Consider the following 27,500-nt stretch of genomic DNA (forward strand, 5'->3'; position numbering starts at 1 on the left):
CCCCCAGACTGGAAACACAGTATCATAACACTGGTACCAAAAAAGAAGGGGAACAAGGACAACGTCGACAACTGGCGACCTATCGCCTAATTACTAACGTCCTATAAAATATTCATGAAACCAAAGAGTGTGTAGGGTAACGTAGATACCAAGAGCTCTCACTTCTCTTAACCGCAATGCTATTGTCGCGTGCCAGGCGAGACAGCGAGGTGGGTGTGCTCCGCGTGTATCATGCGCGCTAGGCTTACTGATACAATGAAGAAAATACGAGTAGAAGACGGAAGATTAGTGGCTTCACCAAAAGCGGGAAGTGAGAGCTCTTGGTAACATAACAATCGTTACCTACACGCTCTTTGATGAAACTCATACAAAATCGACACATGCAATGGATTGTCGACAAGGAGAGACTGACACTTTCACAGAAAGGTTCATTACCTAGAAACGGGCTACAAGAACATGTGTTTTCGTTAAAATGTGCAGTATCAGATTTTTTACACTCATCGGGAAAATTATATTTATGCTTTGTAGACATAAAAGATGCATTTGGAAGTATAGATCACGAATTCATGCTACGTCAACTTAATGAATATGCATATCCTTCAGTATTCATCAACATTACTAAGGATATTTATAACAAAGCATCATTCCAAGTAAAAGTCCGAAATCACCTCACAAATATAATCTACAGAGACAAAGGTATAATCCAAGGATGTCCATGGTCTGTTAATAGTCTTCAAAAGTCGTGACGTCATCCCGCGCAGCAACGCGTGGTAACGAACCGGCTGGCTCTAAACAATCGAGAAAAATGGCGACACTAACTTTATTGCCATCTCCGCCCTTATGAAATACTTCTCCAATGAGCATAAAAGTGTCTCGCGAGGTGAAAATCATCATCAGTCAGGTCATGTTTTGATTTCACTTACTCAGATGGCATGATGTTCGGCAAAGTTCAAGCCAGCACGAAGAATAAAGAGTATTCTGTGAAGGTAAGTCATTTCGTCTTCTGACTCTCACTCTCAAAATCTCACATCCCCGTAAAACTACTGTTGGACAATAATCAGTTTACTTTGAGTTTAAGTTGATTTAGTATATCCAATGGAAAGATTTTACTGTTTACGTTCGATTTTAGTTAGAGAGAGAGAGAGAGTCATTGAATCATTGTGTTTTTATCTTATGGACCACGGACTTTGAGTCTTTGACTTTGAGGTCTTGCTTCGCTAATTTTCGTTGCTATTGACTATAGTCTACTACATACTATTTAGTATCGTATTGTAACCTTTATTATAATACTCATATGAGCACCACAATCACCAATCACGCTAGACATTTTATTATACTTCATGTGGTAGGCATAGGGGCAGCGTGGATCAGCGGTACGGTCTTTGCTTCGTACCAGAAAGGTACCGAGTTCGTTCACCCGCCGCTGCGCTGTGTGGCCTTGAGCAAGTCACCTCGCCCTAGCTCAATTTGCGGCGCTGCACCGCGGTTATTCCAGTCTTCCCTGGGAATAGACCCTAGAGACAAATTTCCTCTATGGGATGAATAAAGGGAATTTTATTTATTTATTTAGACCAGTGTTAGTCACGGTAAACTAAACTTCCTATTGGGTTAAGGTGTAATGTAAATGTTGCTGCTTGAAACTCGAAGAGATCAATAACATTGTGAAATTGAATGTGAACTTCAATATAATATACGAAAACAGATAAAATGGACGTTTCGGATTTCCCTTTATCAACAAAGCAAGATGAATGAAAGAACCACTTAATTTTTTTTTTAATTGAGCTTTTATATAGCGTAATATCCACGAAATGTGCTCAAAGTGCTTTACAAGGGGTCCCTGGCCAACAGCAACATTTAACATGTAAGACGGGACATGATGGCTGTTAGGCGATATTACAATTTTTTCGGACAGAGACAACGCTGTTAATGGCCAGGTACTCATTTGACACCTGAGTACGGTGAGAGATTGTGAGTAAAGAGCCTTCTCCAAGGACTCAACTATGCGCCGAGCGAGGCCCAAACCCAGGACCTTCTGATCTGAAAGCGAGTGTCATACCACAAGACCACAACAGATGTTTTATTAGTTTGTTTGTTTTTTGCCTATTGAGCATGGTTGCAGCTCTAAATTTGAATCTTTTATTCTTTTACTTCCACAGATCTATCTTGATGATGCCTTGGGTTGATTCAGTCAAAAACTAATTTGTCATATTTTATTTAACAATGTTAATGACATTGAAGATACATTAATACAACAATGCCATAATTTGTCATGTTTATCATGTAAAATAATGTATGGGTGACCTACAAAACCATTATTTTGAATGGTGATTTGATGATGATGAACAAAATATGTGTGTTGTACAAAATAAATGGCAAAGCTAACAAAAATGCAGTCTCCTTAATAAGAGGAGACTGGAGATTGACAAGTGCTGCAACTAATTGAAAAATAATATCAGATGTTTCTCTTAACATGGTTGGAATATATGAGAGGATGTTAACATTTTTCAGTCTTCCATTACCCCTCTCAACATGAATTCTACATGAAGCAATTTCTTTTGTTAATAAAATCTCATTTTCAGTAAATTTATTATGTAAAAAGGGAGGGATATTTACAGTTACTCCTTGAGGTAAAATATCTTGAATCAGGAAAAGTTTATCTGCTAAAATTAAATCTCCAGGGCTTAAAATTAAAAGTTTTAGTAATCCACAATTTTGTACAATGACGTTATCCGAGACAGACCCTGGATATCACACCATTTGGACTCACACCAACAAGAGCTTTAACAGAATTCATGGACCTATAAGAAGAATAAGTTAACCGTTGTTTATCCATTTCTTTCGGAATAGCAATTTGGTCAGCTGTACAATCAATGATCATTCTGCAATTTAGAAATCTTAAAAATGATGATGGAGCTGATAGTTTATTTTTATGTCTAGAAGGGCATGTAACCTTCATAAAATTTTCAAAGAGAAGCTTATGCCTTATGTAAAACATGAATAAAAGTTTGTATAATATTTGTTATAGTACTTTCACTAACGCTAAACAATTGTGAAATATGAAGGTTAGTGTAGTTCTGTCTAAGTTTCATAAGTGTAATGAAAATTTTGTCTTTTAATGCAACTGTCTCTCCCTGAACTTCTCATCCACTATAATAAATAATGTTACCTCTAAAACACTCAACTTATTGAACAATAATATTAAATATTTTAAAAGAATGTACACCTGTCTCCATTCGAAGAACTTTTTCTGTAAGGCTTGAAACAGTGTAAGTGCATTGAATCTAACTAAGTTGTTTTTTTAAGCTAGCTATTCCCTTATGTTTGTCTGTAATTTCTTGTTCTTGAATTAAATTTATTGTTCTATTTAAAATATCCTCACTTGTTCTACAATCTGTTTTTTTAAAGATGGAATCCTGTGATGATGGTGACGAGAGTTGAGATGATGATGAGGGAAAAGATAATGATGATGAGGAAGATGATGAGGAGGAAAATAATGATGATGAGGAATCTGGTTTTTTTAAGGGTGGGACTTTGTGATGATGATGAAGAGAGTTGAGCTGATGATGATGATGATGGTGATGATGATGATGATGATGATGGTGGTGGTGGTGGTGGTGGTGGTCTTCTTGATGTTGGTGCCAATTGAGATGGGGTGGGAATTCCTTGTGTCACTTTTCTTTCTTTCTGGCTCTGATGGAAATAATTTATTTTTATTTCTGTCAAACAATTCAGGGAGGTTGGCTTTGTCACCATCTCTGAAGTGACAATAACACACTCTTGATGATGATGTTGGATCTTTGTCCTCTCTCCTGAAAAGAAAAGATTAAAAAAAAAACAATAATTCTGTTGGGCATATTGATATTATTTAATTTGATAAGTACTTTGTTTGACACCAGCTCAATGCATGATAAATCAAAGGTGTGCAAGAGACTAGGTTACTGGTGGGTCTCTCGCCTGTCTTTTATGAAATCGCACATTCAGCAAAATGTCGCCCTCCCTCATTACTTCTTTTGATGATTTTGACTAGGTATATAAAAATATGAATTCTTAAATTTACACATTTAAAGTTGATCGTGGGGTTGAGTGGGGCAAGACTGGCGTTTTCTATTTATTTCAGTCAGTACTGTACTGGCCAGTGCGGTGATGAAAACGTTGGAGTGTCAACAATCGGGCATTGGTAAAGGAGAGAGGTCCCTGCCGCCATCTTGCTTTGTTCACACAGAGTTGCCACCTCGGCTGTCGGGGAGGGGAGGCATCGCAGAGAATCAGAGAAACTTTCCAAAAAAAGAGGAAAGTGTGTGTGTTAGAGGGAGAGAGAGAGAGAGAGAATAATATCTGCGTGAGGGGGGGGGGGGGGTTTCCGTTATTTTATTTATTTATTTTCATTTTGCCATAAAGGTATCGAGTTTAAAGTAAGATTTTAACAAATATTTTCTTCTCTTTCTTCTATTTTTCTCCTTTTAAAAAAATTACCACTTATCAGTAGAACTGAACTCTCATTCAGTTTATAGTTTATCTATCAGCCTCAGCATCAAAACGTGTAGATTGAGATATCATTTTTGCTTCAACTTCAATAAAAACCTAGTTTGGAATGTATTTTTATTTATAATTTCGTGCAATTGTACACTTTAATCATAAAATATAGGTCTACGTAAGCTAGAACTTTACCTAGATCTAGACTACGAACTCTATCAAATGTTCGACGAGGCGTGCGTGCTTACCTGACTTAAGTGATCCACTTTTTCCTCAATTTTTTGTCTGCCTCTCCAATTAGAAATCTGTAAAACTTGCAGGAGCGACTCTCTGACTGGTGCAGACGATCTGGTACAAAACACTGGACCATATTTAAGATAAAAATTGTTTTTTTGAGCGATTTTCGAATTATTCCTTTCCCGGACCAAGCACGGATTTTTTTTTGTTTAGAGCCAGCCGGTTCGTTGCTAGGCGGACGTGACGTCAGACTGTGGAATCCTATTGTCTTTGAACAAGGAATAGACAAATGGCTAAGATGGATCGAACAAAACCATACCTCTCTGCAGATGCCACTACCCATCCAAGGTTACGTTGACGACGTCACGTTACTAGCAAAAAGTGAAGAAGTAATGAATCAATTGTGCAATAAAACAACTCAATTTATGAATGCAACGGGAATGAATATAAAACCGCCAAAATGCGCCATAACAACTATATGTTACGTGTTGCTTGTTCTTCATGGACCCCTTGTAAAGCGCTTTGAGCACGTTTAGTGGATCTTGCGCTAATATATAAAAGCTCAATATTTTAGTTGTTTTAGAGTATTGTCTCAGCGTGGACAGTACTTCCGTTTTATGGGTTCGTCGAATACTACTCCAGCTGGAATTGCACTAGTTCCTCCCGCTTGTTTTTCAATTGTCTCCTCTTTGTCAAACTCATTCTGAATTCTTGATGTGTTACCTCTAAAATGTAGAGAGAAACGATTTGCGTAGCAATAGGGTCCTCGAAATTATTTGAAGGGTGATCCTTAATCAGTTTGTTCAGAGTGACGAGCAGTTCACGTGCGTTTCGTTTGGCAATTGTTATTTTATTTTGAAGATATATTTTTACAAGGTAGAATCACTTTGTTCCGTCGTGTTTTTTTAGTCCTAAATAGATTTGATAATTTGCATCGTCGCCGACTCGGTTCGGCAGATTTGAGTTGCTGTTTTAGTATTTGTATCTCATAGCAATACCACTCTGTGGTTGGTTGAATAGTGTAATTTCTTTTGTGACCAATGGGCATAGTTATCGAACACAATTTTCAATGAAATTTACCATTTCATGATCATTATCAAATCTATTAATAGATGCGAGTAAATCCAAGGACTTAATGGCTTCTTGAAATATTTCTATGTTTAGGGATTTTGTTCTACGATATGCAATGATTTTCTTGACGGTTGTTCTACATTCAATTTTTAGATTTACAGTAATCAGGTTATGATTTGAAATTGAACGATCCAAAGCGTCAATGTTGTCAATAATTTTATATTTTCTGGAAATCACTAAGTCTAAGATGTTACCAGCCTTATGCGTTCAGTTCTTTACATATTGTGACTTTCATTTTAAACAATTTCCGTGCGCTTTATCGTCCATATGAACATTAAATCGCCAAACATAAGAATTTATCCACTGGCTGTGCACATTTCTAACCCAAGCGAATCGACCTCGTCAAAACAAATTGTTGTGCTGCGCAAGTTTGTTCTTTTTGGGTGGAGGAGGTCTATAAATATAATAACAATATGGTGCTTTTCGTTCATTTCCGACGTCACGGTCATAACTAAAGATTCGAAAGTATCGTAATTTGATTGCGTCTTGTTTTTATTAGATTTAACGAATTCTCTCTGCATAATTTAAAAAAAAACCCTCCTCGACCAGTTTTGCGATGCAGTGCAATGAAATTGTATCCTCAAGGAATCATTTTATTATCATTTTTCTTTAGCCACGTTTCCATGATAATAAAAAAGTCGATATCCATTCAATAATAGTATCTTCAATTAAGGCTTCCTTTTTCGTAACTGACCTTGCGTAAGCCAACCAACAATAAGACGTTTATGACCGCTGTTGTTAGACGATGAGCTGTTGTTTATCTGGATTGGTAATAAGGATTGTCTTCGTTCAATGGCCGTTTGTTGGCACGACGGTGTGTTGAAGCGATCAAATGCATTGACGACAACCTCTATCCTTTTCATCGTCTTTCTTCCGCCACTGTTTCCTCGTCTTGTCGTTCTTGTCACGTTACTGTAGAACGAGCTTAAGTCTCAATGGGATATTAGCTTTTGGCAACCATGAGTTGTTATTTTTCAAACCTGTTGCTAAGCTATCTTGTGTTGACAACGCCTCTCAGTCATCCTGTGAATACTACTCACCATGGTTATATAAACCAATGGCAGGCTGCAAATCATCACTTGCTATTCTTCGCACAATGCAGGGTTGATTGTGTGAAAAACGTTCAGGGCCGGAAAATAGCAAGGCATAGTGCAGGTTACTGTACTGTGTAAGTCCGTAAACGGGTGACCAAAACATCATTGCATAAAGAAGGCAAATTTATGCAATATCAGTCCGATAAAATAAAGATCAATAAAATCATAGTACAGAGAAGGCAAATCTGTTTCTATAATATGTCCCAATAAAGTATAACACAGAGAAGGCCGAAACTGTGTTATACTGGCCGATTCGGTAATAAACTTGAGACCAAAACCTGTGTCATAAAAATATTATACTGGTCGGTTAGGTGACGAATTAAAAAGTCACTTATGTCGTAATATCACATCTCCATAAAAGAGTGTGATGATATAAGGTGCCAGTTAAGAACTTGTTCGGTCAAATCCCTATCTAGATCCAAAAGGATAGTGCTAAGTGTTGGACGTAAAACAAATCTGAGAAGCACGGTTGTTCTCAATATTTGTTGGGCCGTGACCGGTACAGATTGAAGAAGTATCCCCACTACACACCAAGAAAAGTCAGAGCAACGCTGTTACAAAATTACAGAGGAGCAAACCCGAGACGACAATAGGACAAGATATGTTTGTGTGTATTGTATTGTCTTTACATGTTACTGAATAGATACGTGTTGATTGTCAACCCTTTCATTCTATTTTAACATTTTCTTACTTTTTAATAAAGTTATAATATCATTAAATCAACAGTCTTGTTTAATAATTTAAAGCTGTACTTTTGTTGAGACATTTTTGTAAAGTCATAAGTCCGATTGTGGTTGAAAATATCTTTATATTTTAATGTCATAAAACCAGTGACAGTTCTTCTATTTCTATTTTTGTCTATGTTTGCCTTTTTCGTTTCATTCGTCATGTTTTGATTTTTTTTCGACAAATGTGATGACAATTGTTTATAATAACATAATCGAAAATTAATTGATGGGGGAAGCTGGTAAGTTTTATATTATTTAGGGACAGCAGGGAAGAACGGGCGTATCGAATCGCTGCTGGCATTTCGAAACGCTGGCGATAACATTAATTTAATGATATAAATAATAATAACATGTTGAAAGATGTAGGGCGGCATGTAGAACTCAGGTCTAAAGATCAGTCTCATGAAGAATAAAATCCGTTTATTTAATTAAAATCAACTAATACATAAATGTTATAATCCCAGGGTGCACTGAACGCTCAAAATTACAACTGAATAAGAATTATAGTCAATGAAATCATAAATCCTTTATGTCAGAAAATGACTCGACCTCAGTACTGCATTTGAAACAATAGAAGATACTCCTTTAATTGACAGACGAAAGACAATATATTGATTCGAGGGTTCTGTTTTTGACTGGGAGTCTACCAGGAGTCAGACAATATCTGTAAATCGACATGACTGCTCTTCTCCTTTTCTCCTCTCTTTTGGTTTACCTCCGAGATCAGTTCTGGGACCCTCTTTATTCTCACTCTATATCAGGCCATTAGATGACATCATCTCCAAATAATTTATTGAGTTCCATTTTCACGGAAAAGACAATTATTTCAATGTTATAGTGGATATAGAAGATTATATCTCGCTTTGGGTAAGATGTAAAGAAGTGGGAGACATCCAAACAGGGGAAGAAGAATATGATGATGATGATGATGATGATGATGATGATGATGATGATGATGATGATGATGATGATGATGATGATGATGATGATGTAGAAGAAGAAGAAGAAGAAGAAGAAGAAGCAGAAGAAGAAGAAGAAGAAGAAGAAGAAGAAGAAGAAGAAGAAGAAGAAGAAGAAGAAGAAGAAGATGAAGAAGATCCAGCTGCGTTGCTTTCGTAGACTCAAGATTGGGTTAATACCTTCCAAAATATATGACGCATTAAACCAACTTGGGCGCAACCAGTTGTGACTCAGCCTAATAATCTTGACCCACAAAAAATGTCGTTTGCGACAGCAGGGTTAAAGCAGATAGTGTCGGTGTAATAATGAAGACGTCCATTTATTTCATTTTATCAAGACCGAATATAACATATTATAATATGTGATTGTATAAAAAGATCGAACAAGCTTGTGGGATTATATACAGAAGCTTTAGCTGTCTTGATTTAAAAACGTTTTCCATCTTTATAAGTCTGTCACAAGGCCTTGTCTAAAGTATGGAAATAGTATTTGGAGCCCCTTATTTAAGCGACAGTCTTTAACATTGAGAACGTACTACTCGGCTACGAGACTTTTACCTGAAATTCGACATCTATGCCATTTAGAAAGATTAAAGTATCTAAATTTGCCTTCACTAAAATATCATAGAATAAGAGATGATCTTATTCATATATATATAGACTCATGCATGGTTCGTACAATTTAGATTAAATGATTTTTAAAGTAGTATTCGCATGTTACAAACACTAGCGGAGATACGTTTAAGATATTTGTTGAAAGATGTAATTTGTCTATAAGGAAAAATAATCAAATTCAAATGACTGTGACAATTTGGAATAATCTAAAGTGTGAGACAGAAAATTATAATTCAATTAATAATTTTAAGAATTCCATTGATAAAGAGCTTACCAACATAATATTTGATTTTGACGAATAATGTAACATGACATAGGATATTATTGTATTTTGTATATCAATTATTTGTAAATGATTGTAGATAGAGTTAATTATACTACGAATATTGAATATGTCAAGTATTTATGTATTCTTCTTCTCTTTCTTTGTCACCCAGCAGTTCAAACTATTCAAATATGTTTCTCTTGGTCTGCCTTAACTCTTAATTCTCAATAATTTCAATTAATTGACATTGAGTACTATTTATATAATTGATAAATTGTTTCTATGCATACAAGTTACACAAAGCATCTAATGGTTTTTAGAACCTATTAGCTCTTAAACGATACGATACAATACGATATTTTTAAAAATCAGAAGAAAAAAAAGAAAATTATACGCTTACATTTATTTATCGAATGCTTGGCAGCGGCCTACTTTCGATCTTCTATCTCTGATTGCATGATGTCAGATGTAAAATATTAACGTTATCTGATTTTGAAGTGAATATGGTGAGAACAGAGATAAAAGATTGAAAGTAGGCCGCTGCCAAGCATTAATTTGATAAATGTAAGCGTAGGCAATAACTAATCTACACGGTATAGATACGGTATAAATAAAAATGATGATTATAGTCGTTTTGATATAGGTATTTGTAGTATTTATACTATTGCCGATGTTAATATTAATTGATTTACTACCATCTTGTTTTTACTAATATAGTTTATCGTAATCAAATATAGGTACTCATCTCTCTATAACCAGTTATCTCCCGTACTCTGGAAAAACTCGTCCTTCATGGTCAGAAAACTCTTCCGTCAAATATTGATCGATTTAAATGACCCTCATCTTGGCAAAAACATTTGAACCTGGGACTTCGCGATAATATGTGATATTCAGAGTCTTCATAAAAAATTTTTAAAATATTATATTTATGATTTATACGTTCGTTTGTTCATTCATCGCGGATTTGTTATGCAAGGGACGTAATCCTTTTGATTTTTCACTTTCATAGTATAGCAGAGTAAAACACCCTGTAGTGTTATGTGGTGTCCCCCATCCTTAAAGCACAGAAGAAATAGAGATATCGATTTTAATCTTGGGAGATGAGAGACAAGAAAGGTCAAGGAACTGGGACGATATAATCTTTCCACTGCTTTGTATACACCATCTATAAATTACAATTGATGCTATGCGTTTAGGTAAAATACTCACAAAATTCGCTATCCAAATCAAAAATACCATTACCAACACAGATTAATATGTATTACCTTTAATGTTTATAGTCTATTGATATAATCCAGTTTAATGAGATCTAATCATTAACAGGTCATCAAAAAATAAGAACAAAGAGCCAAGTAACGTCAACTTCGTTCCTTCTATTTACGTGTGTTTGTTTGTTTTTAATGGCGTTACGTCACTTGCAACACTTTTTAGTCCTTTCATTAGCAGTAGTAGTAGTAGTAGTAGTAGTAGTAGTAGTAGTAGTAGTAGTAGTAGTAGTAGTAGTAGTAGTAACGTATGGCTACACCTCCAATTTTATTTCCTCAACCCAGCTTCTAAAGTCTTCCTCCGCCCTAAGGACGGTTTCGTAGCCACCTTCAAGTTTAGTGACTGGGCAGTGGAGGACGATGTGATCGCTGGTCTCTGGGGCTGCCTGACATTTCTGGCAGGTATCACTGTTTCGAAGTTTCCATCTCACATATTGCAGTTCTGCCATGTCCAGTTAAGAGGCGATTTGAGGAAGTCCAGTATTTCCTGGCGTTATTGAATGCAGGCACTCTTTTGGTTGGATCTTTCATGATGTTTCCTCCTCTTGGTTTTTCCCTGTTCCACATTACTCTCCAGTTTTCCTCCACACTTAAGTCTGCCATTTTTGTTAGGTGGAAAAGGTGTTAGGTGTTCATCAGCAGTAAAATGAAATATCAAGAAAGACTTAGTAAATAACAGATCTTCTTTTACAAATATTTCTAGAGAAATGAAGACATTGGGGTCTTTAGTTCAAACAGAGAATAGAGATATTATATCCAAGAGCAAGTTATCGGTGTGTCCAGAGTTGAACACAGTCACCAGTACCGTGGCCTTCGTAAACTTATGGCCTGATACTAACCCAAAAATTCTCAATAAAAGATGACGAAGATGAAGATCACGGGGAAATCTTAATTGTGAGTTATAATCAATGGCTGAACCAACTGAATCATAATGTGTTTCCTTGAGTACTTCTAACAACTACTCACGTTTCACGTTCGTTTGGTAATCGGCGTCTTTTTTGTGTAGCAATGACTATTAATTTTGTGGTTGTTTTCTATTTTAGTGGGAAATACGACGATTAAATCATAGCCCTATCTCCACTGAGTAAAAATCTTTTTGAACTTTGTAAATCCATTCATAAAAAAGATATGTATTTTCAAAGGTGTCATTTATTGGGATGATCCCAAAGAGAGAAAAAAAAACCCAGGAAAATATGAGACGCTTTTTTTTCTTTTTTTTCTGGTTTGTTGCTGTATCTCGCTTAATACGTGGAATTCGATATTGAAATTTGACAATGTTATGGCAAATTTATCAGGAAATATGGTGAAGACATATTGATCATTTGGAACATTTCCGAAGTGTAATTTTGTGTCTGCAACCCATACAAATGATACGAAAAATGCCTGCTAAATAGGATTCAATAGTCACTTCCTTCCTAATGACGCATGGTAACTTAGCAACACTGGCTCTAAACTATCGGAACAATGGCGGATGCCCGTATGAAATATTTCTCTGGCGAGCATAAAAGCGTATCCAGAGGCGGAAAAAACATAAATTTGATCATGTTTTTACTTTTATACATTATGATCACAAGACATATGAAAAGTTCTAGCCAACATGTAGAATAAAAAGTAATGATTTTTTTCGTTTAGAACCAAGATGGCCGCCATTGCCTACTACTAAATCCAATTATCATCAATCAGAAAAGTCACGTGAGACCATGTCTTAAGTTATTTCTGGTATCTAGTTGTCTAGTTGAGAGAGAGAGAGAGAGAGAGAGAGAGAGAGAGAGAGAGAGAGAGAGAGAGAGAGAGAGCTAATTACTGTGCGGAAAAGAGAAATTGGACTTTTGAAAGGGGACAAAGATTGTTAAAAGTGGACTATCATCTAATTATTAAAACAAAATACTGTAGCTGACAAGGTCAACATCCATGGCCAACTTCAGTCAAGGCCTCGTCGCACGCGTCTTGAGCCAGGATGGTTAAGGCCATTGACTCGCGCTGTGTAGTGTGATGTAGGTAGTATGTTAGTGAGAGTTAGTAAAGACCGGTGTGCAATGAGGCTGTGATGTAAGATTCGAGTTGTAATTATTTCACTCATGAAACGTGTGGGAGTGATGATTTACTAATAAATAGACTATGTTATATCAAAATTGTAAATCATGACGGGATGACAAGTTAAACCTTGTATAGAAATAACGGTACCCAATGGATGTTCTTTATTGACGACCAGCATTTATTTAGACTAGAAAATAAAATGCCATCACTCTCAAACCAGAATATCATTTACACACGATATGCATCCAGTAGTCCGGAGGAGTGGATTTATACTTCCTATGAGATTAGGACCGGTATTTTGACATAACACGTTTGTTGCCTATTCTGACCTTTTTGACTTTAAAAATCATACTTTTTTATCTAATTCATTCCGGGGGTCCCGATAGCTCAGTTGGTAGAGCACTCGCTTCACACGCAAAGTGACTGAGATCGATTCCAGGTGCAGTCGATATTTATTCTGACCCCACTGTTCATCCAGCAGTGAATGGGTAACTGGGTCTGTTAGATCTGGCGGAAAGTATTTTGCGATAGACTAGCGTCCTATCTAAAGGGTAGCAAGCGATTGCTATTGTCCGTTTCCCACGCTCGAGTACTTCTGAAAATAAATTAAGTTTGATAAATAGGTGACCATCATTAGGAGGGAGCACTTAGGATCAGATGCTTTTGATGACTTCTCAATTTCCACACGAGGTTCATTGTCGGCAAGAAGTGCTTCCTTACAAAAGAGCATTTTATCTTTTCCATCAGTGTTGTGGTTTTTCACCACAATGTGATTCTCACATCTCTTATTCGTTTTAGTGTTTCACTCATCGTATTTTGTTGATAAATTTTAATGGGAAACCCATATGGAGGGACAACTTGAGAAGCCATTCCTGTTAATTACCAGGTGCCAGGCTCTGTACTGTATTTTGGATATGATTTTCTTAACCCAAAGAAACTGTTGGAAGCGGGGTTATACTTAATAACGGTACGAAAAGAGTTTCTTTTATTGTCACAGCCAGGCGTTACTAAAAAATAACCAAAGTATGAAAACAACAACAATGAAAACGATTTGATATCAGCTATGTTTTGTATATTTTCTTCACGAAGACACATCGGTTTTCATTTTGCTATACAATATTCGAAACAGAAAATTTGATATATTAATATGTATAATGATTACGATGATGATGATGATGATGATGATGATGATGATGATGATGATGATGATGATGATGATGAGTATGATGATGATGATGATGATGATGATGATGATATTGATAAAAATGATAATAATGATAATAATAGAATAATAATGATAATGATACTGGTGATGTTAATGGCAATAATGATGATGATGATGATGATGATGATGATGATGATGATGATGATGATGATGATGATGATGATGATGATGATGATGATGATAATAATAATAATAACACTTAAGGGGCGGTTTGGGTCTAATTATTAGGAAAATCCTTCAAAAATTTGATTTTGAGATTTTGGTGGAAAATGATATTTTATTATCTTAGAAATAATATAATTGAAGTCCAAATTCTTAAAGTAGACTATAAAGGCACGAAAAACACAGTCGAAAATGGTACAGGTAGTACGAAATGTGTGAAAAACGGGAAGCCATTTTGCTATTTTCTCAATATGTCATTTTTCTAACGGTACGGGAAACTGTGTCAAACGTTTCTCAGAATCTATTCAATGAAATTGTCTGAAAATTTCCACAGTCATCACACAGATAATGTATTGTGTCACCATAGAGAGATTTTTTTGATAAGATTTGTGAATTTTAAATTATAATCCTAAATCTGAATTTTTTACATCAATTTTGTCATAATATTTTGATTCTCAATTTTGTAATGATCTAATAAAAATTCCATAAGCTAAAGCCGTAAAATCTCTCTATGGTGACACACTATGGTACAATGTTGACAAGAGGGAAGAATATGGAGGTCATTCCTTCATTAGTTTTTGTGGAACGTTTGCCACAAGATTGTTATATTTTTTTATGTCAGACCCCCAAATTAGGTCGCAAAATGGGTATGAACACAGATAATTAAAATTTTTCACCATAAATGTTGTTTTTTAACCTATATTGATGATACAGAATGATTAAAACCGCCCAATATAGGTAATTAACATTTTTTTTAGAAAAGACCCAAACCGCCCCTTAATAGAAAGAGTGTTTTGTCCATGTCATTCAAAACCAAAGTAATCGATCTATTTACATTTTATGCACATTTCGTAAACAATTCAGATGTTGGGTGAAAGAGAGCAGAGAGAGAAAAAAAATTAAAATAATCAAAAAGATAAAGAATTTGCCTCGAGAGAGTCCTCCGCGAAATAACAAATGCATTATTCTAATGCATGTACTTTTGTTATTAAGCATCATGGCTTAATTAGGCTCAAATACTATAACATCAGTAGTTCTGATACCTAGAAAAAAATTTGATTGACATGATTTGTTGTATTTTTTTTCATTTAGACTATAAAGAGCATTTCCGATATTTCACAATTCTCAGTGTATTTCACCACCTTTATGTATTACATCTAATTTTAATCCCAGCCCCATGTTTATACCGGGACTCTTACAATGTCCGGCATTGACTATCCAACGCTGGTCACTGGGCTTCATTACACGTACTTTTAATTACACATGAAAAGAGAAAGAGGAGAGGAACTGGAGTACTTCTGAAACGAAATTAAGTTCGAGAAAAAGTTGAACATCATTAGGTCGGAGCACTTAGGATCAGGGGCCCATCATTGTTGTGTTCTTTCACCACAATGTCATTATCACATCTCTTATTCGTTTTAGTATTCATTCATTGCATTTTGTTGATAAATGGGAAACCCCACAACGTCCACATCATCTGTCTTTGGTGATTCAAGTAAAGCTCCCATTCCATTGGACTATCGTTATTTATTCCTTCAAGCTTCAATCAACAACATTTTTATCATTCCGTCATCTTTCACCATGAGTCTGTCGGCCATCGTGACTCTCCAATTCTCGCTATTTTCTGGAAGTCTCAAGAACTCCACGTATGTTTCATTCATATCTCAGGTTACGTCCTGTGACATGGTTTTTTCCGCTTTCTACCTCTAGCCTCCATTCCCACCATTTTAAAAATAAAAATACCCTTTTCACGTTATTGCCTTTTCTGAATATTATTGAATGGATGAGGGTGTCCTCAGTCATATTAATGACTGAAAAAAGTGGTTTAAGACAGGAGTTTCATTGGGTTTCTCATATTAGAATTTACTGTTGTCTTTGCATAAAGTGCTTTTTTTCCACAAGTTCACAATGCTCAATGTATTTCATAATGCTATATTTATCACACCTATCTAATTTAAATCTCAGTCGGTCAATTAATTCTCTCGTCTCCCAAGTTAATGATGTCCTGTGACCTAGCTTATTCGCTTTCAACGTCTTGCTTCCTTTCTCAGCAATTTTCCTCAAAATATTTTTTCTCACGATAATGTCTTTCCTGAATGCTATGAAATGGACTGGAAAAAATGTATTTGAACACACACGTTTCATCGGGCTTCTAATATTTTTCTTTACGTAAGTGATTTTTCCAGAATTTCACAATGCTCAGGATATTTCACAATGTCATACTTATCACACCTGACTTTAATCTCAGGCGCTCATTCAGCTATCAAGTTAACGTACAGTAACATATCTTCAACCCCTTACTTTCTTTCCCGTAAATGTTGCTCAAAAATACTTTTTTCACGATATTTTGCCTTTTCTGAATATTATAAAACGGATCACGTTAATGACTGAAAAGAAAAGTATTTGAATACACACTTTTCATCGGGCTTCTAATATTGGAATTATATGTTTGCGTAAAGTGTTTTATTTGACATATTCGATGCGCAAGTTATGCTGAGTAAATAAATAAATGAATAAATAAATATGACATGTTTATACAATATGATCGACTGTCTTAAAAAATTATGCTGACGTGAACTTATCCTGAAAATTTAAACTTAAATTTAAAGTCAAATTACTATGGTAATATAATTCTAGCTTTTGCAATTCACGAAGTAGCGTTCAGTCTTCGTTAATTGACCCGTTAATGGCTCTACTCTAAAATAAAAACAGGTATTAAAGAATCTGGCCTGAAAACACGCTCTTCAAAATATCGATTGATTTAAATGACCATCACCATGGCAAAAACTCTTAAACCTGGGACCTCGAGAAGTCACTTAAATCGATCGATATTTGAAGAATGAGTCTTCTGACCAAACTTTTAAATAGTGTCTTTCCAGACTAGAGCAGTTAACTGAGAAAGCTTATCAATCTCACTCGGAGTTCATAATTTAGACTTAAAATTCCGTATTTTGTGTCTTGTTTTCTCCGATATAATACCGCTGTGAGATTGTTGATCACACATTTCAAAGGATTCATCAAGGTCAATGCGTTTTACATACTTTATTTAGTTGTTTCCCCCAAAATGTACAAGTCGCCTTCCAATAGTCTTTTTTGAACTAGTAGTTACCACATCAGTCAGTGCCCAGAGCCAGATGCTCATTTACATCTGAGTCGAGTGAGGTCTGGCGCCAGAATTTTGCGTTTATTGTCATCCATCCGATCACTGACTCTGGTCTATACAGCTTGAATTTGATACCAGACAAAACACTGTTCTTGTGAATCACATTTAGCACTCGCATGTTGATATCAATCCTTTCTGAAGAAATGTGTGATAAGTTTTGCTGTCACCAAGTTTTGTAAATCTACGATCCATCACAGTGCGTATATCATAACTTAAACATTTGGAAAGCAAATGCTTGAACACTTCACCGATTTTATCAGGTTTGAGTTTAATTTGTAACATTTGAATTCACACAGCAATTGCCACTTTCTCTGTCACCAGGAACTCAAGAATTCGTCCGAGCCATAGTCTGTGGCATTCATCTGAAACAGCTTGTACCATGCCATAGTGTGAGTGGAAAGGTCAAGGCCGTCCAACTTGACTAATACTTCTCCACGGCAGACTTTTTTCTCAAAGCTTCCAACTTTCTCCCACACATCAATCTGAGTTTGATTGGACAGTTGAATAAGATGAAAATGAAATATAAGAATTAATTGGTTTGACACGTTGGTCGATTAAAATAAAACAAATAGATATTTTACAATCTCATTGATAGGTTGATACACGTAAGAGTAACAAAATACAAGAAGTCTTGGATGGATATAAGAATTTAAGAGCATAAGAAAATACCCCCACCCCCTCCCCAACATACAAAAAGGAAAAATACGATAGAAAACACGACTGTACACAAAATAGAAGATTATTATGGTGATGCAGGTCTCGGTTGATAACGTATTTTCGAGTGATAATGAATTTGATTTAATAGGTGTAATTTAATGTGTGTAATTTATTATGTTATTATGTTTTATCTGTGGTGGTGGGGGGGGGGGGGAGTACATCGCAATAGATCAGTGTCATATCAAAAAGGTAGCAGACAATTTTATTTTATTTTCTGTTCAACATTACAGAAAACAGAATAGACATCAGCTCCACAAACCCCTTCGTTCAATAAATTATGTGGGTTTGTTCCTAGATCGTTTTTACTACTTTATTCTGAACTATGGATTTCATAATATCTAGCGAAGGTAAAAGTGACTTAGAAAAGAATTAGCCTTGTACTGTTATGTGACCAATCCAGGTCCATACCACATTGATATGGAACTTTCCATTACATTAAAATGACAATGAATCTTAGTTGCACTTCACATAAAACAACATTTAAATAACTGTACTAAATCCCATTCTTCTCTGTTACGTTGCAAACCGTAGTTTGAGCTGGACTGACTTGTCATATAATTTTTTGAGGCAACTCCTTGTAAAAATCATAATAAAGACAAATTTACTCACCTTCATAATTCTACCATGAACATTGCAAGCTGAGTATTTGATCTTCTTTCTGTAAACAGGATCAAAGGACGCCTTTACGATCAAAGTCTTCTTCCTCTGTATCACTTTCTTGCCTTCGACCAAATATGTTTTCACATAAGTATCTGGAAATATAGGAAAGCAGCTTTGTAACAAATTGAGAAAGCTCATGGAATCGTAAGTAAAATGACTGTGAAATATAAACAGAATTTAATCTGCTAAATTTGATTTGAGTGGTTAAAAAAAGTTTTGGTGTCACCTATATTTTCTTAACCACATGGCAATGAATTAAGTGAGTAGAAAAGTACCAGAAGACATTGAGAAATTTTATAATACTCTTTATTATCATCATTGATAAATTGTATCTATGTATAAAAGTTACACAGAGCATTTAAAAGTTTTAGAATCCATTAGCTTTTAAACGATACGATACGGTACGAATAAAGATTTTGCGGCGATGAGTATTCGAACCCAAGATCCGACTGATACGGCAACTCCGCCTGGCCAAGAGAGGAACGCGCTACGATCGACGCCGTCCATCACTCCACAAAAAGTGGTGTCAAAAGTAGTAACTGTCTGGAGTCCCTCTCGCAACTTGTTTAGGTCATGGGGTCAACGAACAAACACCACGAATGTGTGTTGGCGACATAGGGGATAAACTGATAAGCTCTATTCTCAACACAAACATTCAACACAGAGATGATTGAGACATTGAGTAAGCTTCGATATTGGGTGAATATGAATTACCACATGACGACATGAATGGTGCAAATCTAAACAAAGCGTTATATCTATATTCAATCCACATATTTTAAAAACGTTTGTCAATGCAGAAACGGGTAGATAAAAGAAGAAAAGGAAGAGAAGAGAATATCGCACGTACTTACTCATAAAAAATACGCATATATCAAGTAAAATTCATGTTAAAAAACGGTAACCGGTATTTAAGAATGGCAAGAACGACTTATGTTACTGATTCACCCATTACCATGGTTAGTTAAAATAGTTTGAATGTCCATCTGAATTAAGACAACTTATCAAAATTAAAGAAATTAAATTTCATTACGACCAGGAAGTCAGTAATCTAACTATTAAAAATGTTTTGAAATTTTTGAACGAAACTTGGATAGTTCATGGGCAAAACACAATAACTTGATTAACCACAAATGTATCATAAAGTAAATGGAATTTAAGATTACGGTCCATTGAGTGTGATACTCATTGAGCTCACATTATGTGAAATCGGATTGCATGGGTTCCACCTTAGACACCTTCATTATTACATATAATATTATCTCACCTGGGGCTTGTTGCATCCCAGATTTAAGTAAACCAGCAGCACAAATAATGTCGACTTCTAGTTGACCTTTGGAGACCATGAATCCCAATTTGATGTCACCACACACACTGGTCTCTGTCAAAACATATTATTTCGTGTAAACAGTTGTTGACATTAACGGAATAATTTCATTTCTGCTGGTATTTGAACAAACTTCAAAAACAATAATAATTCATCCATTTGCCATATACTAATCAAAGTAGACCTAATTTAATGCCGGGGAAGGTGGGTAAAGAATTGTACTGTGACCTCAAAGCGATTTCAGGCACTTTTGTGTTTTTCCTTGGGCAAGGTTGTAACCTCAAATCGCTCAATCTTGATAACAAGTATGATTCCTGTTGACATCAGACATTTTTGATGGAATATATATATTCATGAATGGAATGCCTAGGTTATAATGCCACCGTTTTTGCTTTTTGCTTGACACTTTACTTCGTTTACTTGTGGTTTATTCTATTTATAAATCACACAATTAATACATTGTACTAAAGCAACATAATAAAGTTTTGTTTCGGGTATTCCACTGTTAGTTCAGTCAGTATAATACGTCTTATACTATTACGAGATGACATCAATAAAAACCGGTGGTATAATTATTCTTTTGTCAAGATCTTAAGACTTTGCACTTTGACCAAATAAGACTTCGTCAATTAACAAACAAATGAACGTTGGAGCTTGTAGCGTGCTATGAGTTTTGAGTTTTTATCTGACTTTTGTTTTAAAAAGTTAAGAAAAAAGAACACATCAGGGCCAATTCAAAATGAAGGGAAGGGAACTTCAATTCAGAGATGCTTTGATTGACAGAACTTCAACTAGAAAAGTCATCTCTCAAAAATGTTAATAACAGCTATGAAGCAATGGGTTTGATGAAATGTATGAAACCAAAACCGTTGAAAAAAAAATAGGATATACATTTCAAAACCTCACCTGCCGACGGTTTAGGTGGTATTTGTCCTGGTCCAAGGATAGAGGTAATGTCATCTCCTTCTGGTGGAGGTCGGTCTGGTGTCACAGAGGATATACTGTAGAGACAAGATTAAGGCAACCAGCAATGAAATTGTTATCATTACAATGTACTATCGCCTACAAGGTAACATGTATCGACCTTTATGTTTAAGTGTTGCTGTTCCCATTGTAAAGCCCTTTGATCACGTTTTGTGGATAATGTTTTATATAAATACTCTCATTTTTTAATCAGCATGGTGAGTGTTAAACGATTAGAGAAATATATTCACTGACACTCCGTCCTTTCAACACTCAAACATTTATTCTACTTTCCACGAAAATTTCAAAATTTCGTAAAAATCGTAGAAGAGCAAGGCAACCATCACTTTACTGTTTTCCGCTTGTCATTAAAAATATGCGTGAAAAAACAATAAACGACTAGATAAACAAATTTTGTAAATGACAATATTTCCCTCAAAGACATAACTAATTATTCTATTTTCCAAGAAAATGTCAAAATTTAGTAAAATCCTGAGTCATGTCTTCAATCGGTATGTTGACAAATATTGTGTTTATTTGAATAACTAAGTTGCGACCATATGTACACACACAGTCTCAAAGCCTGTTATGTCGGAGTCAACCTGGTGCTTAAAATTCAATTTATAGCTCACGTTATAAATGCCTTTATTTGTGAGAGAAAATTTTGTTTCTGATAGTTGAAATAACGTAAATTCCCCGTTGACGATCTCCGGACAGATATAACTCATGAAGCCTCCGAAGCCCTGGACAGGCGTGGAGCTTAGAGGATGAGTTTCCCTAATTCATATTGTTTTGTTTGCAGCACATTTAGGTTATATCAGCGCCAGTAAAAAGGACGACAATGGGAAAGTAAAAAGTTCTAGAATTACAATTAAAGCACCCAAGAAAAGGTAAGACATAGGGGAACTGGGAACAAATAGGGATCAGATGTAGATTCCAAGTGTATACCACCAATGTACGTATTTTGAGATCCCTATAAGTCTCATCCGGACACAAGCACAAAAGAGGAATACACTCAAATGCCTACATTATGCATTCAAAATAACAAAAATAATAATACATAACAGAGAGATGATTTACAAGGAAAAACATATCATCTCCCAAAACAATCACTATGCGTTTGACTGTTTCCCTCCCAGCTAGGACTCCCCTGCCCACTATGGGAGCAAATTCATATTGTTTAGACATTAAACTCGATTGTCTGCTTCTGGTTTCCTACAACATAATGAAATATTGACGTAGTGAGTCACGTATCGCTTTGATTTGATTTGAATTGTCAACTTAAACAACAAAGATTTAGACTGATATCCGAGGTGTACTGGTTGAAAACCACGCACGTAAAAATAGAAACGAATATGATTAATATTTGTCATAATAAAAGATAAATGGGATATATTAAGATAGTTTCAACATCATGTCATGTATTGTTATTGACAGGATATACACATATATATGTATATATATATATATTATATATTATATATATATATATATATATATACATATATATATTTAATATATATATATATACATATATATATATATATATACATATATATATATATATATAAAATATATATATATATAATCCTGGTTAGCCTTTGAGAAGATAAGATAAATAATATTTGTGATTAATACTCTTTAATTATTGCCACACAGTACACATACCTTAAACCTCTCCTACTCTCTTCATCTTCCGACATGAAAAAACTTGAGGCACTGTTGGTACGGCTTAGGGACTTTGGAGGGGCTAGCAGATCCATACTAGAGTCTAAGGAGGTAGATGAAATAAAAGTGAAAAGATAAACATACATCAATGTATTATTTATTTCAAAATTGTTACTATTCCATGCATGCCAAGGCAACATGTCCAATCTATTTATTTGTTATGACAGGTGAGTAGAGAAGTGCTAGAAGACAAAAGAGAATATTTGTTTATTGCGGGAACGGGGAGTTGAACCCTTGGGTCATCAAATGATATTTAAAGTGTCTAAATATTGTTATTCTAACAAACAAGAAAAAAGAGAATATCTCCAATATTTAAAAATAAATTGAATCTAATTTTTTCCATACTAATAATAGGCGTCTAGATGTTTATTGAAATCATTTCCAGAATTCAGTGTAATCTAAACTATGCTAAATCTGAACTTTGTTTCAATCCCAATGATTAAGTTCACTTTGGAAATTTCAACACGCAGAAGTAAATGAACAGTTAAATAACTTACAATCCCTGGAATGTTCCCTGGAGTTCTGTCGCTTTTTGAGAGCATTGGGACTCCTAGTATTTGGACCCCTGTCGCTTCTACTGGAATATCGTTGGATGTTGTCAGTGACTGTGCTGTCATCTAGAGGGGTTAGAGAAAAGATATCGTATTTGTATATATTGCCTTTGACTTTACACTCTTGTTTGCTGTTGTTTTTCCTTATATTACCTTGCCATGTGAGATAATATGTTCATTACATTCTATATAACTATAAAAATATTTGTGGCAAGCATTATGTATTAGTTTGTGTATTGCTCACAAATGTGATTTGCCGAGCACAAACGGAGCACGTAAATAAACGCATAATTCTATCGCATAAATGTTTATTGTATTCCTCTTATGTCATTAAATTATTGTGCAATCTAAAACAATTCCAAAATTATATTTCAAACAAAATAACAAAACATGCAATAAGAAAAGAGTATGCAAAAACCTGAACATTCCCTCTTGTCAGAAAGAGACAGAGACGACATCTTGTTGACTGTGTTCCTCATTTTCTTTCTCACTTTTGTTGTGAACGTGTCGGGCTGGGAGGCTGGGCAAAAGAAAGCAAAATAGACTTTAAATTAGCAACTGTAGATGTCTTTTCTTATTTGGTTAAATGAACAAAATCTCCCTTACGCTTAAGTACTAAATAGGGAGTTATTAAATTGACTGTCAAAAAATATTTTGAAAGTTTCAGCCCAGTGTCTTTAAATTAGACAATTTGTCTGAATTTTCTTCTCTGGGTGCGGGATGGGTTTGTTTTCAAACGAAATTACGTAATGTGTTAGTGCCATATGAAATGTAATTTAATTGCCTATCTCTGACAACGTTTTCATTCATTTTTCTCAGAAAGAATTCTCAGGTTTGGGATATTTTGGCAATGTTCTATGACAAATCGTCTTATGCCCAATTTAATCAATCGACATTTAACGCAAATGTTTTCAGACCAAAATGAAAATAAAATGATTTTTAGAATGCTGCAGATTAGTCCGCCTGCTCAAGAATACTTTAAAAACAATCAAGGTCATCAGTTTTTTTTTTTTATGTTTGAAATTATTAAACAGGTGACTCGATCATGTATACTAAGAAATTTAAGGTCGGATGGCAAACACGCGTCACAATTATGCAGGGCGTTTGACAAAGTGGAGAATTATCAATTGAGATAGCTTGTCAGTGAATTAACACAATAATGCTGCAACATTCACATTAAGCAATCCCTGATATCTCCTAGAATCAACATTTTAAAGTTTACTTTTGATTTTTGATGGCTATATATTTATAGCCAAAGACTTTGAATGTATAAATATATTTGAAATATAAAAGGATTGGCTCGTAATATACTAAAAATTGACATCTTACCACTATTCAAATGGAACTCCCTTGAGCCCACTCTTGAGAATGAAGGCACAGGCGAGGCATTGGCGCCGACTGAAAAATGAAAGCAATACCATTATGTAACAAAACATAGAATTAATAATAAATGATGAGGAGAAAATGTTAGGCTTATGATTAAAAAAGAGAAAAACAAGCGACGTAACGAATCACATAATAACAAAATTGAAACCATCCAGAATTGTTTCGGGTTCATCTCTGTTTCTGTCGCGTTAAACGAACAACACTTGTTTGCTTCCCTTTGGACAAGATGCTATTCTATCACACAGCTCTTCGCGACAGATCTGCCAAATCCAGTGATGCACTCGCTCTGAGTAGGCCGAGGGATCAGGAAAACTCGACTCAGGCGAAAAGTCACCTTTAATTTAGATGTGATTTTCAAAGGAAGCTGATTTAAGTCCAAGCTTTTGGCAACTCTATGTTTCCCTCTGGTTAGGAAACCTAATATCTGTTGTTCTCTTTACTGCACTGCATGAAGTTTGATGCTCCAGTAGGTTCAATCCGATCTGAAATTCAATTCTTATGATAAATTTCTCAATTGGGATTAATAGGGCATCTTCTAAGAAGTCAATCTATTTATTTTAAATCATCATAATAGTTTTAAAGCATATTCTATTTCTCTTTAAGAGCCTTTATTATGACAACGCGTTGCACTTGCATATCATTTACAATCATTTACTTATTTATAAACATCAAAGCATCAGCTTCAAAAATGCCCCAGACATCAATTGAAAAAAAAAGTTACAAAAAGTCTTACTACATTAACGAGACGGTGAACCCTCGAAAACATAAGAAAAAAACATTTCGTCCTATCATATTCCGATCAAAATGACAAAAGTCTTATTAACCGTTGCACTCAGGCACTTAATAAAGAATTAGAATTATTGATGTCTTGCGGTTAGCCAAAATACCCTCAACATTCGCTAGCCGGATATAACGCACCAACACACAAAGCTATGTATAACCTTGAACGTTTGAGTCTGATTAACAGGATCTAGTGAGAATTACTCATAAAAATGGCTAAAACAATAACAAAGAGCTGAGTGACGTCAATTTTGTTATTTCTATACTCACGAGATGGCGAACTATGGAGATGTCGGTAGGAAGGCACTTCAGGCGAGACAGCAGGTGAGATAAAGTGAAAAGATCCGCTGGTCAAGCTTTCAGACATGCTTGTGGACCTCCGATGCCCACGGGTAGGGAGAACAGAGCTGTTTTCATCGTGATCCTGCAGCTGGTACCACACTGTCTGTTATAGGAAAGATAAAATTTAAAGACGAATAAAAGTGAATTAGATAAGAAATCTATCACCCCACTGTCTGGTATAGGAAAGATCAAATTTAAAGACGAAAAAAAGTGAATTAGATAAGAAATATATATATATATATATATATATATATATATATATATATATATATATATATATGTATATATATATGTGTGTGTGTGTGTATATACATATATATGGAATATAGACAGACGGACATATATATATATATATATATATATATATATATATATAAAGAGATGGAGAGAAAGAAAGATATATAAATTGATGAATGGGTGGATGGATAGGAAATTAGAGAAATAGAATGCGAAATAAAGGGGGGAAAGAGAAATAGGGATAAATAGAGATATAGAGACATATTAATGAAGAGAAATGTGGAGATAGAGAGTGAGAGGAAGAGAGAGAGAGAGAGAGAGAGAGAGAGAGAGCGAGAGAGAGAGAGAGAGAAAGGGAGAGAGAGAAGGGGGAAGCGTCTGTACATGAGAGAGAGAGCAAGAAAGAAAGGAAAAACAAAGGAGAGAGAGAGGGGGGGAGGGAGATAGATAGAGATAGAGATGGAGATAGATAGATAGATAGAGAGAGAGAGAGAGGGAGAGAGAGAGAGAGAGAGAGAGAGAGAGAGAGAGAGAGAGAGAGAATTGGCTGAGCTCAATTGCGAGCGATGGAGAAAGTGTATGAAAGGAAAGGAAATTAGAGGGATCAAATTACCTGATCCGAGAGGTCAGTATCCACCAAGTCTACGAGAACCTCCCCTAGGAATATGTCGCCCCTGTTATCACTATTCCAAACACAAAAGGCCACTGATTTAGACATCAGCTGCAGGATTAGCAAAAATAAATAGACCGTGATATCATGGGCCAGAATCGATGATGATCCTCCACTAGGATTTAGTGAAAATGATTCAAGCAATCTGTTTCATGGTGTGATGGTATGAATGATGGTGTATAATATGATGGCGGAGGAGGAAGAATTTGATGTAATGTGCAACATTATATATGAAACAAATTGTTGTTACAGTGGTAGTAGTAGTAGTAGTAGTAGTAGTAGTAGTAGTAGTAGTAGTAGTAGTAGTAGTAGTAGTAGTAGTAGTCGTAGTAGTAGTCGTAGTAGTAGTAGTAGTAGTAGCAGTAGTAGTAGTAGTAGTAGTAGTAGTAGTAGTAGTAGTAGTAGTAGTAGTAGTAGTAGTAGTAGTAGTAGTAGGAATATTAGTAGGAATAATCGTAGTAGTAGTAGTAGTAGTAGTAGTAGTAGTAGTAGTAGTAGTAGTAGTAGTAGTAGTAGTAGTAGTAGTAGTAATAGTAGCAGTAATATTAGTAGGAATAATAATAATAATAATAATAGTAGTAGTAGTAGTAGTAGTAGTAGTAGTAGTAGTAGTAGTAGTAGTAGTAGTAGTAGTCGAAGCAGTTGGTATTGTTGTTGTTGCTGTTGTTGATCTGGTCGTAAAGCCGGTGGTCGGGAAGGCGATGCTTTTGATCATAATGCTGATGGTGGTGACGATTACGACGACGACGAAATTATAATATCGCCTAACATGCGTCATGTCCCGT

General features: G+C 35.3%; 1 protein-coding gene across 2 annotated transcripts in view; it reads right to left on the minus strand.

The window, feature by feature from the left end:
• Positions 1-13,854: 13,854 nt before the first annotated feature.
• LOC144962409 (uncharacterized) overlaps positions 13,855-27,500 on the minus strand; it is a 144,206-nt gene continuing 130,560 nt past the window's right edge. For both annotated transcript variants that reach the window (XM_078895322.1, XM_078895321.1), the window contains exons 18-28: positions 26,659-26,766; positions 25,737-25,911; positions 24,630-24,698; positions 23,719-23,820; positions 23,247-23,366; positions 22,690-22,792; positions 20,965-21,059; positions 19,999-20,112; positions 18,681-18,823; positions 14,966-17,836; positions 13,855-14,227 (exon numbers count right to left, since the gene is read on the minus strand). In XM_078895322.1, the coding sequence (XP_078751448.1) occupies positions 17,669-17,836; positions 18,681-18,823; positions 19,999-20,112; positions 20,965-21,059; positions 22,690-22,792; positions 23,247-23,366; positions 23,719-23,820; positions 24,630-24,698; positions 25,737-25,911; positions 26,659-26,766 (1,197 nt within the window). In that variant the 3' untranslated portion in view covers positions 13,855-14,227; positions 14,966-17,668. The remainder of the gene's footprint in view (positions 14,228-14,965; positions 17,837-18,680; positions 18,824-19,998; positions 20,113-20,964; positions 21,060-22,689; positions 22,793-23,246; positions 23,367-23,718; positions 23,821-24,629; positions 24,699-25,736; positions 25,912-26,658; positions 26,767-27,500) is intronic.

The sequence above is a fragment of the Berghia stephanieae genome, chromosome 1, assembly GCF_034508935.2.
Source record: "Berghia stephanieae isolate SIO BIC M18660-M18661 chromosome 1, UCSD_Bste_1.3, whole genome shotgun sequence".
NCBI lineage: Eukaryota > Metazoa > Mollusca > Gastropoda > Nudibranchia > Aeolidiidae > Berghia > Berghia stephanieae.